The sequence below is a fragment of the Urtica dioica genome, chromosome 4, assembly GCF_054948205.1.
Source record: "Urtica dioica subsp. dioica isolate 48M chromosome 4, U.dioica_male_clone48M_v1_H2, whole genome shotgun sequence".
NCBI classification, from domain to species: domain Eukaryota; kingdom Viridiplantae; phylum Streptophyta; class Magnoliopsida; order Rosales; family Urticaceae; genus Urtica; species Urtica dioica.
The window spans coordinates 3,849,577-3,866,059 of NC_142759.1; the positions used below are offsets into that span (position 1 = coordinate 3,849,577).

A 16,483-nucleotide genomic window follows, 5' to 3' on the forward strand; every position below is an offset into this window, starting at 1 on the left:
AATTATTATTTAATTATTAAAAATATTTCTATTTTAGTCTTTTTACTATAATATATTTATTTTATCAAACGCTAAATCAGTTTTTGTTACCAGCAACAACATTTTTTATAAACAGTTTACCAAACACTTAGGTTTTTGAAAAAAACAAAAACATTTTTTTTTTTAAAAACAAATTTATGTCCAAGGAGACCAATAACTCACTTTCCCAGTTTTATATGCGTGTTTCTTCTAGTGTGATTTTTTTTTTCTTTTAACATGTGGTTTAGGAATCTGTTTACAGAGAAAGAAAAAGGTAAATAAAAAGTTTACAGATTGCGGTCCGTCTTATCCTCCCCCAGCCGCTTATGCTTTCTCTTCTTCGTTCTCGTTTTAGCTTCTGTCACTCGTCATCGATTCCTCCATTTTGTTCGCCGTGAACTGGGTTTTGGATTCCGAGATCAATCGATCGTTGTTCTCGTTCGTTGGGTCGGCCACATCGGATCACACCGTACCCTTTGCCATCTCTCATAAAGACGGTTAGGTATGTCGGTCTATTGTGTAAAATATACTCTGGATTCCGATTTTAATTTCTTTTTTCACACACACATATCTGTATAAATTGTTGAGATTATAAAGTAGGATTGGATTTAGGAGTTTAAATATTTCATTCGTGTGCATTAGGATTTCTCTGTTCCCTTAAAAACTTCAAAGATGAAGAGGTGTAAATTGAGTGGTTATAATGTTACGAGAGAATTGGAGGAACAAATATTGTTGAAGTTGCCGGTCAAGTCTCTGCTCCGATTCCGAAGCGTTTGCAAAGATTGGAACTCTCTCATCACGGACCACAAGTTCATCAAGGACCACCTTCAACTTCAAGCAAGCAAGCCATCGTCTTCTCTCCTCTTAGGGTGGGCCCACAACGACCCGTTCGTCGTGAGAGATGACGAAGGTGACATCGTCGATCTCGACGAAAGGCAAGTTCTCTATCACCTCATCGTCGGCGATTCTATAGAAACTACCTTCGTGAAAGAAGAAATCCTTCTCCCGATTCGACCGCCTAGTCCTAAAGACATAAAATGCGGTTTAGTCTCTCTATACAGCTTTCACTGCAATGGAATTGTTTGCTTGGTCGACCAGTCGTCTTACTACTCGCACCGAATCGCATTCTACAACCCGGCGCTCAGAGAACACGAGGTCACTAAAACCATGTGGGGCATCCCAGACTACCACATATACTACTGCAGCGGGTTCGGGCACGACCCGAAAACCGACGACTACAAGTTCGTGAGGCTGTTGGGTTCCGAGTACTCCACTGGGGTGTGCAAGGCCGAGGTGTACACTCTGCGAACCGGCCGCTGGAGAGAGATCGAACTCGACACATATTGGCGTCTCTCGCGGCACCCCGGGGCATACCTGGAAGGCCGTGTGTACTGGCAAAACTTCATGGGGGACGATGTTCTGGTGTGGTTCGACGTGTCCGACGAGAGCTTCGGCACCGTGGATCTGCCTCGGCCTCGACAGAAATGGTCGAACGTGATGCAGCTTCTCGTGTGGGACGGCTCGCTGGTTTTCTTCAACAACGTCGAGACTTGTTTCGAGATGTGGGTGATGGACGGAGAGGCCGGTGGTTGGTCCAAATATTATAAGATGGGGGAGCTGGAGGGCGTCAAAAGTCCGATATCGTTTTGGAAGGAGGACGAGCTGTTGATGGAGAGAGAAGACGGGAGCGTTATTTCCTACAATTTCCGCATCAAAAAGCTGAGAAATCTCCCGATTCCGATAGCCGTGTTGCCATATTCAGCTCATGCTGGTTTGTATACCGAGACTTTGGTTTCGGTCAAGACTACTCGTGGTTTAGAAAACACTTGATCAGTTTCTTTATCCTTCTAAAAATCTCAAATTTTGTCTGCCCAAATTGTAGTTGAAGATAATCAGCTTTATCCAAGGTTTTTAACTATAAAGAAGACCCGAAGAAAAGTTGTTGCTTTGCCATTTTTCGGTTGTCTATAAAGAATTTTGAGTGAATAACCTATGGGTTGAATATTATTGATGAGTGGGATAGTGTATTCATACATAGCAATGCAATGACTAAATAATAAACTATACTCGCCACCCTTTGATAGCAGTAAACTATACATTTTCATTTTCAATATATATATATATATATATATAACAGTTGTTATATGTACTATATAGGCATGTGTATATACACTTATATAAAGCTTGTGCTTTTGAGACGTAGCTAGAAATTATCCTAGAATATCACCTAAAATTGTAAAATTACTTTGACCTCATGAAGCTTGATGAGAAGTTTCTGACATTTGATCACAGATTTTCAATGATATACTACTAAACTGGTCATTGCGTGTTGAGGTTTTAGAAATGCCTTCGGAAAACATGACATACGCTTTCTTCTCTTAAAAATTGTTATTTTAGTGTAAAGTTTGTCAAATCATATAAAGAGAAGCAGTGACCACTGACCAATTACCAGGCAATATCGATCTTCTATTCGATTTTATTCGACGACTATAAAATTTCCAGAAACTTGTAGTTTTAGCATATGATTCTTTGATCATGTGAAAAAGGAGAGGAGGAATATTGGAAAAAAGAGAGAGAATTGAGAGAAGAAAAGAACATTATGTAATTTGAAGACAAAGCTACAAAAAGTCACGCTTTTATTTGGTTATATGGACCATCGGAACATTCGAAACTGAAAATTACTCCCGCACATCCTTTTGGATTTTATTGAGATGAGAACATTATTACATTCCAAACTTGCCTAATTTACACTTCATAAACCACACGCAAAGGATTCAAAAAAAAAAAAAAAACCCTATTCACACAGATTCAAACCAAAATCATAAGATAGCTCAATTGTACTCGCAATAAATAAAATAAATAAAAAAAGAAATAAAAATTGATGATCAAATTAGTACCTTCATCTACACCATAAGACAAAATTATCCTTCAAAAATGAAAAAAAAAAAAAAAATTTGACGTCGAATTATCATCGTTTCGCCCCGGAATAACCCCGTCCCATGGTGGCGAAACTCGGGGCGGAGCTCATGGCCTTTTGTGCGGACGGGGCGGGCGGCTCGGAAGCCCGCCACATCTTGACCGACTTATCCAAGCTCCCGCTATAAACAATCCACCGCCCCTCCGCCCCGTCCCGCTCTATCGCGAGGCACTTCACGGGGCCCATGTGCCCCGTCAGCACCGACAAGCACGCGTGGGTCCCACCGGCCCCGCGGCTCCAGACGCAGATCCCCATATCGGCGGAGCCGCTGAACAGCAGCGTCCCCGCCGTGGCGAGGCAGAGAACGGCGAGCTTGTGTCCCCTCAGAACCCCTCTGTGGGCCATCGACCGGTCCCTCTCCCAGAAGTTGACCGCCCCGTCCGAGGACCCGCAGTACAGCACCGCACCCTCGGGGCTCAGCGCCAGAGCCGTCACCGCGCTGTCTTGCTTCAGCAGAGTCTGCGAAAAGAAGTGCTTCGTCGCTTTCCCTTGAAGCTCGCGCCGCCACGATTTCACCGTCCCGTCCGCGGAGCCCGTGAAGACTAGCCCGTCCAGCCCCGTGGCGAGCGCGTTCACCGCGTCCTCGTGGGCCTTCACCGACTCGAGGCACCGGAAATCCGAGGCCCGCCACACCTTGAACGTCTTGTCCCACGACGCCGAGTATAGAAGCGTCCCGTCACGGGTCGAGCTCAGGCACGAGATCGCGTCGAAGTGTTTGATCCAGAGAACGGTGCGGTGGCGGCGAGCTTCGACGTAGTTGCTGAGCTTGACCGAGCACCGCACGAAGTTGGCGAGAGTCGGAAGCGTCCCGGCGCGTTTGAAGCTCGCGGGGTTTTTCGTCGAGGCACGCCAGACTCGGATTTTGCCGTCCTGGTGGCCGGTGAAGATCCGGTCGCCGGAGATCACGATGGCCTTGACGAGGCCCGAGTTCGACTTGTTTGAGGAACTCGTCAAATTTTGAGGAACTTGTTTCGAGATTATGAACTGCCTGACCATCCTCAAATTTTAAAAGCCGAGCAAAATTGTTCGTTATGTGATGCTTTGAAATTCCAGTTTGAGCCACTCACGTTCTGTTGCTCTTCTGGTCAAATTCGTTTGACGACGGAAGAAACACCTGCTATTCAGAATCAGACAACTTTCGTCGTTATGTCAGAATATATAATTCAAGCTTCGCGTTCACTTCAATGGGTGTTCATTTGGACAAAAAATTGTTGCAACAAAATGCAGGGATTTATACATTCCGTGTTCAAGGTCAAATTTATCATTGGATGAAAACATTAAATCCTGATGATAATGCTATCTCTTCTCTTCAACTTTACTTCCATGATACAGATCATGAAGTACAAAATCGTCAACAATATTCAAATAATTTAGACGTACTTGTTATCGAGAAATTAATGGCGATCCTGGCTTCAAATCCGTATTCCGAGTTCTTCAAGAAGTTGACCAATGTTCCCGACATTCATGATTTCACCATATGTATAAAGATGGATCCTGGGCTAGATCAACAGGTTTTTAATTTGCCATGTGTTTCTCAAGTAGCAGCAATGTGGGTAGAAGATGGTCCATCAAGTGACCAATGGAATAGGGATATCGTTGTTCATGAATCAGATGATCGTACGCATACTATTCGTTATGACTATGGATGCTATGACCCTTTACAATATCCGATTTTATTCCCACGTGGTGAAACTCGTTGGCATCCAAACATTCCTCGCAACACACTCGGATCGTCCAACTTATTTGGTTCAGTGCAACGGAATTCTAAAAATAATTATGTGAATATAGAAGAATTACTTCAACCACGGAACACAGGTATTTCTATTTATATTTTTCCATTTTCCTTATTCTTCTCTCTTTTATTTGCTCGTACTCATAAATGTATTATTTCAATGGTATTCTATTTCGTTAAGTATACGTATTTTTATTATTGTAATTCATAATTCACCTTATTTTCATAGGTGACACAACATGGAAACGCAAATCGAGAGTTTCTTGCCGCGATTACTATTGTTACAAGCTTCAAATCCGCCATCCTCAAACATCCATTTTATTACACGCCGGTCGACTCTTCCAACAATACATCGTCGACATGTACGTTAAAATTGAAACGGGACGATTACATTTTCTGCGAAAAAATCAACAACACATTCGGGCTGACTTATATCAGGGTCTTGTTGATGCTATTCAAATGGGGTGCACAAGAGTGTGGAGGTTGGTAAACGCATTGTTCTTCCAGGGTCATTTATTGGTGGTCCAAGAGATATGCAACGACGATATCTTGACGCAATGGCTCTGGTCCGTAAATTCGGAAAGTCGGATATTTTCCTTACCATCACTTGTAATCCAAATTGGCCTGAAATCCAAGAAGAGTTAAAAGCCATTTGATTTAGCTCAGAATAGACCAGATCGACATCTCGGATTTTCAGAGCAAAAGTAGAACAACTTAAAAAATATATTGTTAAGGAAAAGTTTTTTGGCCCGGTTGTTGCGTATGTTTACGTTGTTGAGTTCCAAAAGAGAGGACTGCCACATGCTCACTTCTTGATCATTCTAAAGGCTGGTTCGAAGATATATTTTTTAAAGGAGAATTGTTCGATTGGGGGCGGAGCATGTTGGCTGGAGAGTTGATCGATCGGTGGCGGAGCATGCTGGCCAGAGAGTTGATCGATCGGGGGCGGAACATGCTGGCCGGAGAGTTGATCGATTGGGGGCAGAGCATGCGGGCCGGATAGTTGATCAACCGGGACCAGAGCACGTGGGCCGGAGAGTTGAAGGGCCGAAGAACGGGGACCGGAGACTTGAGCGATCGGGGGCAGAGAGTGAGGGCCAGAGTTTAGATAATTTGATTCCGGTTATACATAGATCAACAGGTAAAAGATTTAAATCCATCGGTGTATTTTAATATTTCCTAGAACTAAGGATCGAAACCGAGTGGAGTTAGCTTAGAAATAAGTTTCAATACAAATTTAAGAACGGACCTTGATCGAATCATCGACCGATGATTTGAGCCGTTTTCGTGGAGGTATCATCGGCGGCGCGATGGAGTGAGCCAGAGGCAGAGGATTACTTTTTTATGTAATCCTCCCCCTTCCCCTCTCTTGTTCTTTCTTGTTTTCGCTTCTTTCACTATCGTCATGGATTCCTCCATTTAGTGTACACTAGAATAGGATTAGGATTTCTTTGTTCCCTTAAAAATACCACATTGAAGAAACAACTAAGGACCTCTCTTCATCATCATCGTCGATTCCCTTTCCAATTTACAAGGCCTTATGTTTTGAGGATTAGGATAATTGTTTTCCAATTTTTATAGGGATTTCAAATATACATTGTCTTATTTGTAACCGATGTGGGATTATTGAAAAGTAGTGACTGCCTTGTTGTTATAGTTTTTATATGTATGTGCTATGTACGTTAATTTTTTTTGGATATATATATATATATATATATATATATATATATATATATATATATCATAAATTACACTCATGCCCCCTGAACTCGGAGGTCGGTAACAACTCACCCCCTGAACTCGAAATTTCCACAAAACTACTCTGATCTTTTAATTTTTTTGAATTGCGCCCCTTCCGTCTATTATTTGCCGTTACCATCCATGACAAACCCACGTTTTCGACACGTGACCCATCAGCGAGGTCAAATTATGATAATACCCTTCAGTAACCAAATTATATATAGAAATCCCTAACCCTAAAATCAAAATGCCGAACTTGGATCTGATGTGATCTCTGCAAACTCAAATCGATGGCGTCTTCTTCGAAATGTGGAGGTACCGGCTTCGATGAAGGAGAGTCCGCCGATAAACGTCGGATTCCTCCATGCTACTGTCGTGTATTGTGCGTCGAGCGAACGTCCTGGACGTGTGACAACCCAGGAAGGAGGTTTTATGGCTGTTCAAGGTTTGAGGTACGTTGTTCTTTGTTTGTAATCGCCGCTGGTATTCATCGCTGTTTGTTTGTATAAAGAGCAAATCATGTTTGGGGTTATTGACAGAAGAACAGGGACAGGGGATGTGGTATGTTAGAGTGGATTGATCCACAAATGTGTAAAAGGTCTTTGCAAATTATACCTGGATTGTTGAAGAAAATTAACAAGCTAGAAGCACGGGAAACAGAAGATGTGTCGGAGACGAACATGAATAATGAAGTTGACATTGAGCTGAAGAAGCTGAGGGAAAAAATAAGGGATGAATAGCGCAAACTGAAGATGTATATGATGGTATTATGTATTGGTGTAGGTTTTATTTTGATGTTCAAATAAATCATGTTTGTACTTAACATTTTGTATGTATGCAATTTGGACGAGTTTTATCAATGTAATATGTAATGTGGACAAGTTTTATCAATGTAATTTGGTTTGTTGTGGTGTTAGTATCCTTATCAGTGTTACTTAGTTCAAATAGTATTTAAATTGGACAAAATGAATGGCATTTAAACTGACTGTAGTTGGTAGTTTAAATGGACAACATTAATTACAATAGAAACATGAATGGACATCAAAACATTGAAATGGACAAAAGACCAACCTGGTCAGTTTTAGATTCCGAAATGGACAAAATATGTTCAGTTTACAACCACAGTTTTTGACTGAATGGCTGAATGGCTGTTGACTCTCATCCACTTGGCTGAATGGTTGTTGACTCTCATCCACTTGGCTTTGTGGGTCTTGACCCTCGTGTTGACTGACTGGCTCTTCAATAACAGCAGGTTGACTTTGTGGCTGTTGACTCTCATCCACTTGACTAAGTGGCTCTTCACTACCATCAGGCTGACTTTGTGGCACTTGAATTTCATCTACCTGGCTTCGTGATTGTTGACTCTCATCCAGGTTAAGTTCAGTCTCTTCAATTCAGCTTGACATTCTTGAAATACAAGTTCAGGATCTTCAACTATAGTCTCACCCACTTCAACATCTGGAACGTCAACTGTTGGATTTGAGTCTTCTACCAGAAGAAGAGTATGTCCTTCTTCAACTCGGTGATCACAATACAGAGGCAGTAGAAATGTCCTCTCAAGTAGCTTTCCTACAACACTTAACAACGTACTATTTGAGTCAAGAAATAGAAACTCAGTAGCGTCAGCATGTACCATGTAATACAGCCCTCCAACAAAGTATCCCAAGTCTTTCTTCAAAATCGCGTCCAACTCCAGTAACGACAACCGGTCAATGTCCATGTGGTCCACATAGTCCACTTTAGAGTCCACATAAGACAGCCGGTCATTCACCAATTCCATCCTACCCCCATGGTGAACTTCGTACGTAAATTTTCCTGACCCAGTCACTGCAGCAACAAAACAAGAAAAAACGTGCCAAAAAAAATTACTCCACCATACAACAAACAGTACTGGTCCCTACACTGGTATTTCAAGTCTGGAATCAAAATATCGAAACCCCCAAAACCAGACAACGACAACAAAAGTGATCCCTTTATTAAAAAACAAAGCATAACAAATACCAGCAGTGGTCCCAACATTTCACTTTCATAAATACTTACCCACCAACACCCGACATCCTGGATTTATTTATATTTAATCTTGAAATAAAGATTCTCACCATTAGGAATGGCAACGGGTACGGGTTTTAGCGGGTACACCAATACCGGTACCCGTACCCGCCTATTAAAATACCCGTTAACCCGTACCCGTTAACCCGGTTTTTCCAACGGGGCGGGTAACGGGTATACCCGCCGGGTGACGGGTGCCAAAATTGAGCACCCGCTAACCCGTTAACCCGTTTAAAAAAAATAAAAAAATAAAAAAATAATTTTTAATAAGATCAAAACAACAACCTACTCATTATGATGTAATATAAAGTTTTCTTAAAAAAATATCTAGTTTTTTTACATAAAAATAATTAACGGGCGGGTTAGCGGGTTAACGGGGCAGGTTTAACATTTTCGCTACCCGACCCGTACCCGCTAAAATACTAACGGGTAATACCCGTTAGCCCGTTAACTCATTTTGAACGGGTATTACCCGACCCGTTAAGACCGGGTAACGGACGGGCTAACGGGTTTCGGGTAAAAATGTCATCCCTACTCACCATATGGTGGTAAGCGCACCGATGCGTTACTTTGGGAATCGCATTTCTTGTTCTTGGACGGAGATTTACGAGCGGTCTTCTTCGTCGGAGACGATTTCTGCTTCTTCTTCGCCGGAGATTGATTTCGCGAGGGTTTCCTACCAGTTTTCACCATTTCGAAATAAATGTCCAATTTTTTCCGAAACTGATTCAACCCGCTTGAAATTAATCATCTTTAATTCATATCATGAGAGAATACCAAATACACCCCTCGCTGATGGGTCACGTGTCGAAAACGTGGGTTTGTCATGGATGGTAACGGCAAATAATAGACGGAAGAGGCGCAATTCAAAAAAATTGAAAGATCAGAGTAGTTTTTATGGAAATTTCGAGTTCAGGGGGTGAGTTGTTACCGACCTCCGAGTTCAGGGGGGTATTCTTGTAATTTATCCATATATATATATATATATATATATATATATATATATATGACAATGTATGTACTTTTTTTTTTAATATTTCCTTCTTTATATTTTATAATACATGTAAGTATATACATATATAATTATATATAAGACAATTCCTATATATATATATTACAATTAAATTATATACATTTGTAAAATAAAAAAAAATCAAACTTCTATTTATACATATACATATATATATATATATATATATATATATATATATATATTACTAATCATAATTTTAATTTGTCATCATTTTTAAAATATATCATAGATTATTTTATGATTCGTAGTGCGTATTTTGAGTTTATTAGTTGTTTTGAATATGTAGTATTTGAAAACTATTTTATCTTTTGGATTTTCAGACATATATATATATATATATATATATATATATATATATATATATATATATATGATCTTTTTAAAAATTATATTTTATTATAGAATTTAATTGAAGAAAAAAGAGAGAGACTTGAGAGACAAGAAAAGAACACTGTAAATCGGTTAACCGATTTCAAAACTGGTTAACCAGTTTTAAAGATGTTATAATTATCCAAATCGGTTATCCGGTTCAAATCGGTTAACCGATTAAAATCGGTTATCCGGTTTAAATCGGTTATCCGGTTTAAAACTGGTTATCCGGTTTCAAAACTGGATTAAAAAAAAATCGGTTAAATAACCGATAACCGAATTTTTGGATTTTCAAAACCGATAACCGAACCGATTCTTAAATTCGGTTTCGGTTAACCGAACCGAATTTTCGGTTTGATGACGTGGCACCGAATTTCGGTTCCGGATCGGTTCGGTTATCGGTTTAACCAATTTTCGGTCAATTTTTGTACACCCCTACCAAAAGTCATGCTTTTCTTTGGTTATATGTATTCGAAACTGAAAATTATTCCCGCACATCCTTTTGGATTTGAATGAGATGAGAACAGAATTACATTCCAAACTTGCCTAATTTACACTTCATAAACCACACGCAAAGGATTAAAAAAAAAAAAAAAAAAATCCCTATTCACACAGACTCGAACCAAAATCATAAGATAGCTCAATTGTACTCACAATAAATAAAATAAATAAAAAAAGAAATAAAAATTGATGATCAAATTAGTACCTTCATCTACACCAGAAGAAGACAAAATTATCCTTCAAAAATGAAAAAAAAAAATAATAAAAAAAATTTGACGTCGAATTATCATCGTTTCGCCCCGGAATAACTCCGTCCCATGGTGGCGAAACTCGGGGCGGAGCTCATGGCCTTTTGTGCGGACGGGGCGGGCGGCTCGGAAGCCCGCCACATCTTGACCGACTTATCCAAGCTCCCGCTATAAACAATCCACCGCCCCTCCGCCCCGTCCCGCTCTATCGCGAGGCACTTCACGGGGCCCATGTGCCCCGTCAGCACCGACAAGCACGCGTGGGTCCCACCGGCCCCGCGGCTCCAGACGCAGATCCCCATATCGGCAGAGCCGCTGAACAGCAGCGTCCCCGCCGTGGCGAGGCAGAGAACGGCGAGCTTGTGTCCCCTCAGAACCCCTCCGTGGGCCATCGACCGGTCCCTCTCCCAGAAGTTGACCGCCCCGTCCGAGGCCCCGCAGTAGAGCACCGCACCCTCGGGGCTCAGCGCCAGAGCCGTCACCGCGCTGTCTTGCTTCAGCAGAGTCTGCGAAAAGAAGTGCTTCGTCGCTTTCCCTTGAAGCTCGCGCCGCCACGATTTCACCGTCCCGTCCGCGGAGCCCGTGAAGACTAGCCCGTCCAGCCCCGTGGCGAGCGCGTTCACCGCGTCCTCGTGGGCCTTCACCGACTCGAGGCACCGGAAATCCGAGGCCCGCCACACCTTGAACGTCTTGTCCCACGACGCCGAGTACAAAAGCGTCCCGTCGCGGGTCGAGCTCAGGCACGAGATCGCGTCGAAGTGTTTGATCCAGAGAACGGTGCGGTGGCGGCGAGCTTCGACGTAGTTGCTGGGCTTGACCGAGCACCGGACGAAGTTGGCGAGAGTCGGGAGCGTCCCGGCGCGTTTGAAGCTCGCGGGGTTTTTCGTCGAGGCACGCCAGACTCGGATTTTGCCGTCCTGGTGGCCGGTGAAGATCCGGTCGCCGGAGATCACGATGGCCTTGACGAGGCCCGAGTTCGACTTGAAGCCGGAATATTCTCTCTGGTTCTTCCACACCCTTATGTTCTTGCTGTCGGAGCCGGTGAAGAGAAGCTCGCCGGAGGCGGCGAGGGAATAGATGTGGCCCTCTTCTCGAACCAGCGAGCCCATGAGGACGTTCGAGAAGTTGTCGCTCGGGGGAGCCACGTTGTTCATGGTCTCCGACGACCAGGGAGACCGGGTGTACGGCGAGGAAGGCTCGTCGCTCTCCGTCGCCGGAGGGGACGAGAAGTCTCCGTCGTCGTTTTCGTCGTCGGCGCTCTTCTTCAGGCGGTCGAAGCGCTGTCCCCGGCTGCTGAACTCGTCCGCCGTGAAGATTTTGGAGCCCGACTTCGACGACGATCGTTTCATCATGGTCGCGAAAAAGGATCGGTATTTAAATGCTATGTGGTGGTGGTGGTGGTCATGGCGATGCGGTCCCAACGAATAAAGAGAGACTGAAAGGGACGCGGACGCAAAGTGGTGGTGTCGTTTTTGAGGTTTTTTCGTTCTTTTTGGAATTTACGGAGGAGAGAAAGAAAAATGGATATGGAATATAATTTTTTTTTTATTATTATTTTATGTTTTTATTATTATTTTGTTTTTGGGGAGGAACGAGAATGAGGAAGTAGCGTGCGAAACTATTTTTGGCTATTTGATCCGAAGTTTCCGATGTGGCAATGTGCGGTTATGAAGGAACAATCGGCGACTTTCAATTTCGTTATGAAATGAAAGAGAAAATTATATACATATACATTTCGTTTTTGGAAGATTGTAAAGTCAAGGTGAAAAGAGAAAGCTGGATCGTCAATATAATTCTTTCTTGTGAAATAATACCGGAATCTGTGTTGACGGACCAAAAAGAAACTACGAATTTGTTGTTTTTTCCCCCCTCCGATCGAAATAAGACACGTCATTATTATATTTCATTATTAGTTTATATATATTTAAAAATTAAATTAAAGTGATTAAATTAATTTATTTTTATTAGAGTCACGTAAACAACACCCAAAAAAAACTAATTCATCATTTTATTTTATTATTAATTTATATATTTAAAAATAAATAAATTTATTTTGATTGAATTGAAGTAAAAAAAAAAATACCAAAAAGATAGAGGATTTGGGTTCCAAATATATGTGGTTTTGTTTAGGAAAATCTATAAAAGAGTTCGGGATTCGAACACGTGTGACAAAACTCAATGTCAATCGTTGATTTGGGGTGGTATAGGTTTCGGACAAATATTAAAGTCTGCTGTGTGGTGCCACCGTGCCACTAAATTAATATTCTGAACTTCAATTCAACACATGTAAGAAGCTACAGATTTTCCTTTAAAATAAAAATACAGATTCTTTTAAAATTCATGCATATAATGAATGATGACGGATTATTGAAATTACATACTTTATTAATAGTCTGTTAATAGGATAATTGTCTTCAACTAAACTACATAATAATTTTCCATAGAAAGAGTCAATTACAAACACAAAGCAATACATTTGTTATAGACTTATAGTCGTTTTTTTTCAAATATGAATGTTATTTGCTCATTCATCACTTGTACATTGTACTCGATATTTTATTAGTTTTTTTTTTGTTTTGTTTTTTTTTTTACTTACTTATATATACAAGCAAAATAGCAGCGCGTTGTTGCGGTCTGCTTGATGTATTTTAGTATTAATAAGTTATTATTATAAAGAGTTAATATTCTTAATGACATAAATGTAATTTCCGAAGTTTCAAATGACATAATTGTCAGCGCACTGTAGACTTAACAGTAAATTGTATCTACGTGAATAGTGTCGCGTTCCTTGGATACGATTGGAAGTGCTATAGGTGAGAGCAAACCAGGTATGTGTTATGTTCATTATGTATCGAACCGCAACCACTTAAGTATAGTATATGACAGTGACAGAGGCTGCGAATGAGGCATCGTAGCTTAAAGGTGTTATACAAAGCTTGGTTATGACAATCAAAGAGCTGTACATCTGCCCAAGCATCAAGTGTTCCATGAACGTTCAAAGCACATTGATATGCATATGCACTTTGTCAAATGTGATCAACAATGGACAGTGGACTTGTGGAGGTGCTAAAGATAGACACATACGACAACCATGCAGATATGTTCACCAAATCAACCCCAAGTGATAAATTTGATCACTGCTTAGACTGATCAGTCTGGTGAGGCAAGAGTAGGACGACCCGCAGACAGTTTAACTTGTTGAGTTTGACTTTACGAGTATCTTCAGAGTAAAAAAAAAAAGTGCGTGCATAAAAGTATTCTTATCACCCGAATGAATTAAGTTTTCTTATAGGCATTCAATTCATTGTTGGAATTCAATGAAGAACTTTATCCATTGCATATATAATGGTCAGCTTAAATCTAGTAAAGATTTCTATCATGAAACAATGAACATAAGGAAAGAAAGTCTATGAATGAAATAAAGAACGGGGGTGGAGAATGTAAATATTGACATTAAACTCGATTTACAGAGGTTGCTTGCATAAGAAGTTACTTCAACAACTATAACAACTTTTATGTTTAAACAGTTTTTTTAAGGAAAATGTAAACGATAAATTTGACTAGTTCATAAAGTCATGTCTTGTAGCTTCTCAATATATAAATACTCGAGATTAAGGGGGTTAGGGGACACAACATTTTTTTTTAGTAGTCAAGGGTTAAACACGAGTGAAAAAGTATTTAAGAGAGTTTTTTAATCGGGTTATACCTTATAAGATAGAAAAAACCCCGTAAGTGTGTTAGATTGATTATGAAGGTGTTAGTATGCAGTGTAACTTTCGAGTTTTTTGAGTCATTGCCGGTTAAGCCACGTAGGTCCACGTCTTTACCGAACCAGGATAAAAACCATCGTGTCATCTTCATTATTGATTCTTTCTGTGTGTGTGATGTGTGCGTTTGATGTTCAAGTTTTGCAAATTCTGTTTAATAGTCATCAAAACTGTTAAACCAGACAACCTTTGCGTTTACCAAGCAACACAATCTTTGAACAATTTTAACCGGTTAGGTCTAACTGGTTGATCCTTTTGTCCAATACCCAAGATATTAATGCTGAGGACTGAATGCACTTAGTCCAGCCTGAGGTTATATAGTCTATAAAGGATACAATTCCATCAGCTTTTGTAAGGCCTCTTCAAATTGATTGATGAAAATTTAATCTCCTTACAGACCAAAATCTTATTTCACAAAAATGACTCAGATTAACAGACTCAGTCCTAAATCCTGTCTAAAATGTGATGATTATAATCTACTAAAAATTTACAAGTACTAATAATGTGAGGAATCAATGAATCAACACGTTATTCAAGCAAACAAAACACCAGTATATCAGAAAATTTATTTCAACAATATATAACATTAAAATGTAAGCTATTCTAAAGTCCGTATATACGACGATCTGCTTCGTTCACTTGCAAAAAAAAAAAAAAAAAAAGGTAAAAAAATGCTATCCATTTGAGATATATATTTTTTTTTTACTTTTAAGCATGACGCGAAAAATAAGCATCTTGTTTACATTAGATTGGCTAGTTTAAGAATAAAAACAAAATAATAAAAATAAAATTTGTTAATTTAAAAATGTAGGCACCAATAGACGCAAAAGGCTGGGAATCAAAGCATTTTGCCTGGAAGGTAACACAAAGTTGGTGTATGAGAAGGTTCTCTTGAAAAAGGCTAAATCCTATGCCATTTCAATCTTCTCTCCTTCTCGTTTACTACTATGAACAAATAAAAAAAGGTAATAATAAAATGTAAGAAGTTCCGTGACCAGATTAGTCGACAAAGAGATATTCAATGAAATCTCTCCACAATCCGCTTGATAACCGTTCAATATGCCACAGTCACAGATACAAGCGTAGAGGAGCGGAGATACGAATAGTGAAGCTGAAACCTTAGGCGTTTGAGTTCAATTTATATTAGGTTATTTGGCGAAGCATAAGTTAGAGGATTAATCTGAACCGTTCATCACGTAGACGCTTAATTGTTACTGGCATTTACATCTTGTCTTGTCGTTTGCATTCTTATAGGGTCGCTTTCAATTTTTTCCTTGGGACAAATATGTCGTTTTCTTTACAGTCACAAATACGTCGTTTTTGTACCACTGACAATATATTTTTCTTTTCACTCTAATTCTTTACTTGTATTTGCAGCTTTCATTTATGATCCATGTAGTGTATCGGTGTTAAAAATGTTGACGAGCGTACAGAAATGGAATATGTACACTAATTAGTCTTCTACAATACACTCTCCCTCACAATACAAATACTTGAGTCTTCTATAGCACACTTGCCAATGGAATTAGTAGAGACAAAAATCAACAAGAAATCAACAATAATCTCTCAGTATACAACGATGATGACGAGACGAACAATTTGAAATTTAGAAGCCCAATTTGAATTTTTTTTATCATCTACCCCTCCCTGAAATATAATCCAAGCTTCGTCCATGCATATTTGCGATGAGAAATAAGAATCCAATCCAATAAGATTCGTCCGCTTGACAATTGACATTCAAAATTATTGTCGTAACTATTATTACTAAATATAAATGAAATAACATTTTCCAACCCACAAGACTATATCATTATTACAAAAAAAAGGAAAAAAATAAATTGATACATTATAGTTTTTATTTATTTATTTTTAGAAATGAGAGACACTCACGTGTTTGTAAAAAATAAATAAAATGCTTGTCACCGCTAGGTAGTTGGAATTTATTTTGGCCTCTTCCCATGTCCCACATGTTGAGTGAGGTGTCTATCATCCTCTTCTGCTATACTCCGAAACCAGTTTCTGTTCACCTTTAAAAAAATAAAAAATAAA

General features: G+C 40.0%; 1 protein-coding gene and 2 pseudogenes across 2 annotated transcripts; 1 reads left to right on the top strand and 2 right to left on the bottom strand.

The window, feature by feature from the left end:
- The first annotated feature begins 233 nt into the window (after positions 1 to 233).
- LOC149399428 (F-box/kelch-repeat protein At3g06240-like) lies at positions 234 to 2,099 on the top strand. 2 transcript variants are annotated; one of them, XM_089610870.1, is made up of 3 exons: positions 234 to 292; positions 374 to 520; positions 661 to 2,099. In XM_089610870.1, exon 3 carries the CDS (start codon positions 691 to 693, stop codon positions 1,846 to 1,848), a length of 1,158 nt encoding a protein of 385 aa, XP_089466996.1. In that variant the 5' UTR covers positions 234 to 292; positions 374 to 520; positions 661 to 690; the 3' UTR covers positions 1,849 to 2,099. The 2 variants fall into 2 exon arrangements, with proteins under 2 accessions (XP_089466996.1, XP_089466995.1); XM_089610869.1 differs by having other exon boundaries at positions 248 to 520.
- A 632-nt stretch (positions 2,100 to 2,731) lies between these two features.
- On the bottom strand, positions 2,732 to 3,991 carry LOC149399429 (protein JINGUBANG pseudogene; annotated as a pseudogene).
- Positions 3,992 to 10,394: 6,403 nt separating this feature from the next.
- On the bottom strand, positions 10,395 to 12,675 carry LOC149399430 (protein JINGUBANG pseudogene; annotated as a pseudogene).
- Between the last annotated feature and the right edge of the window lie 3,808 nt (positions 12,676 to 16,483).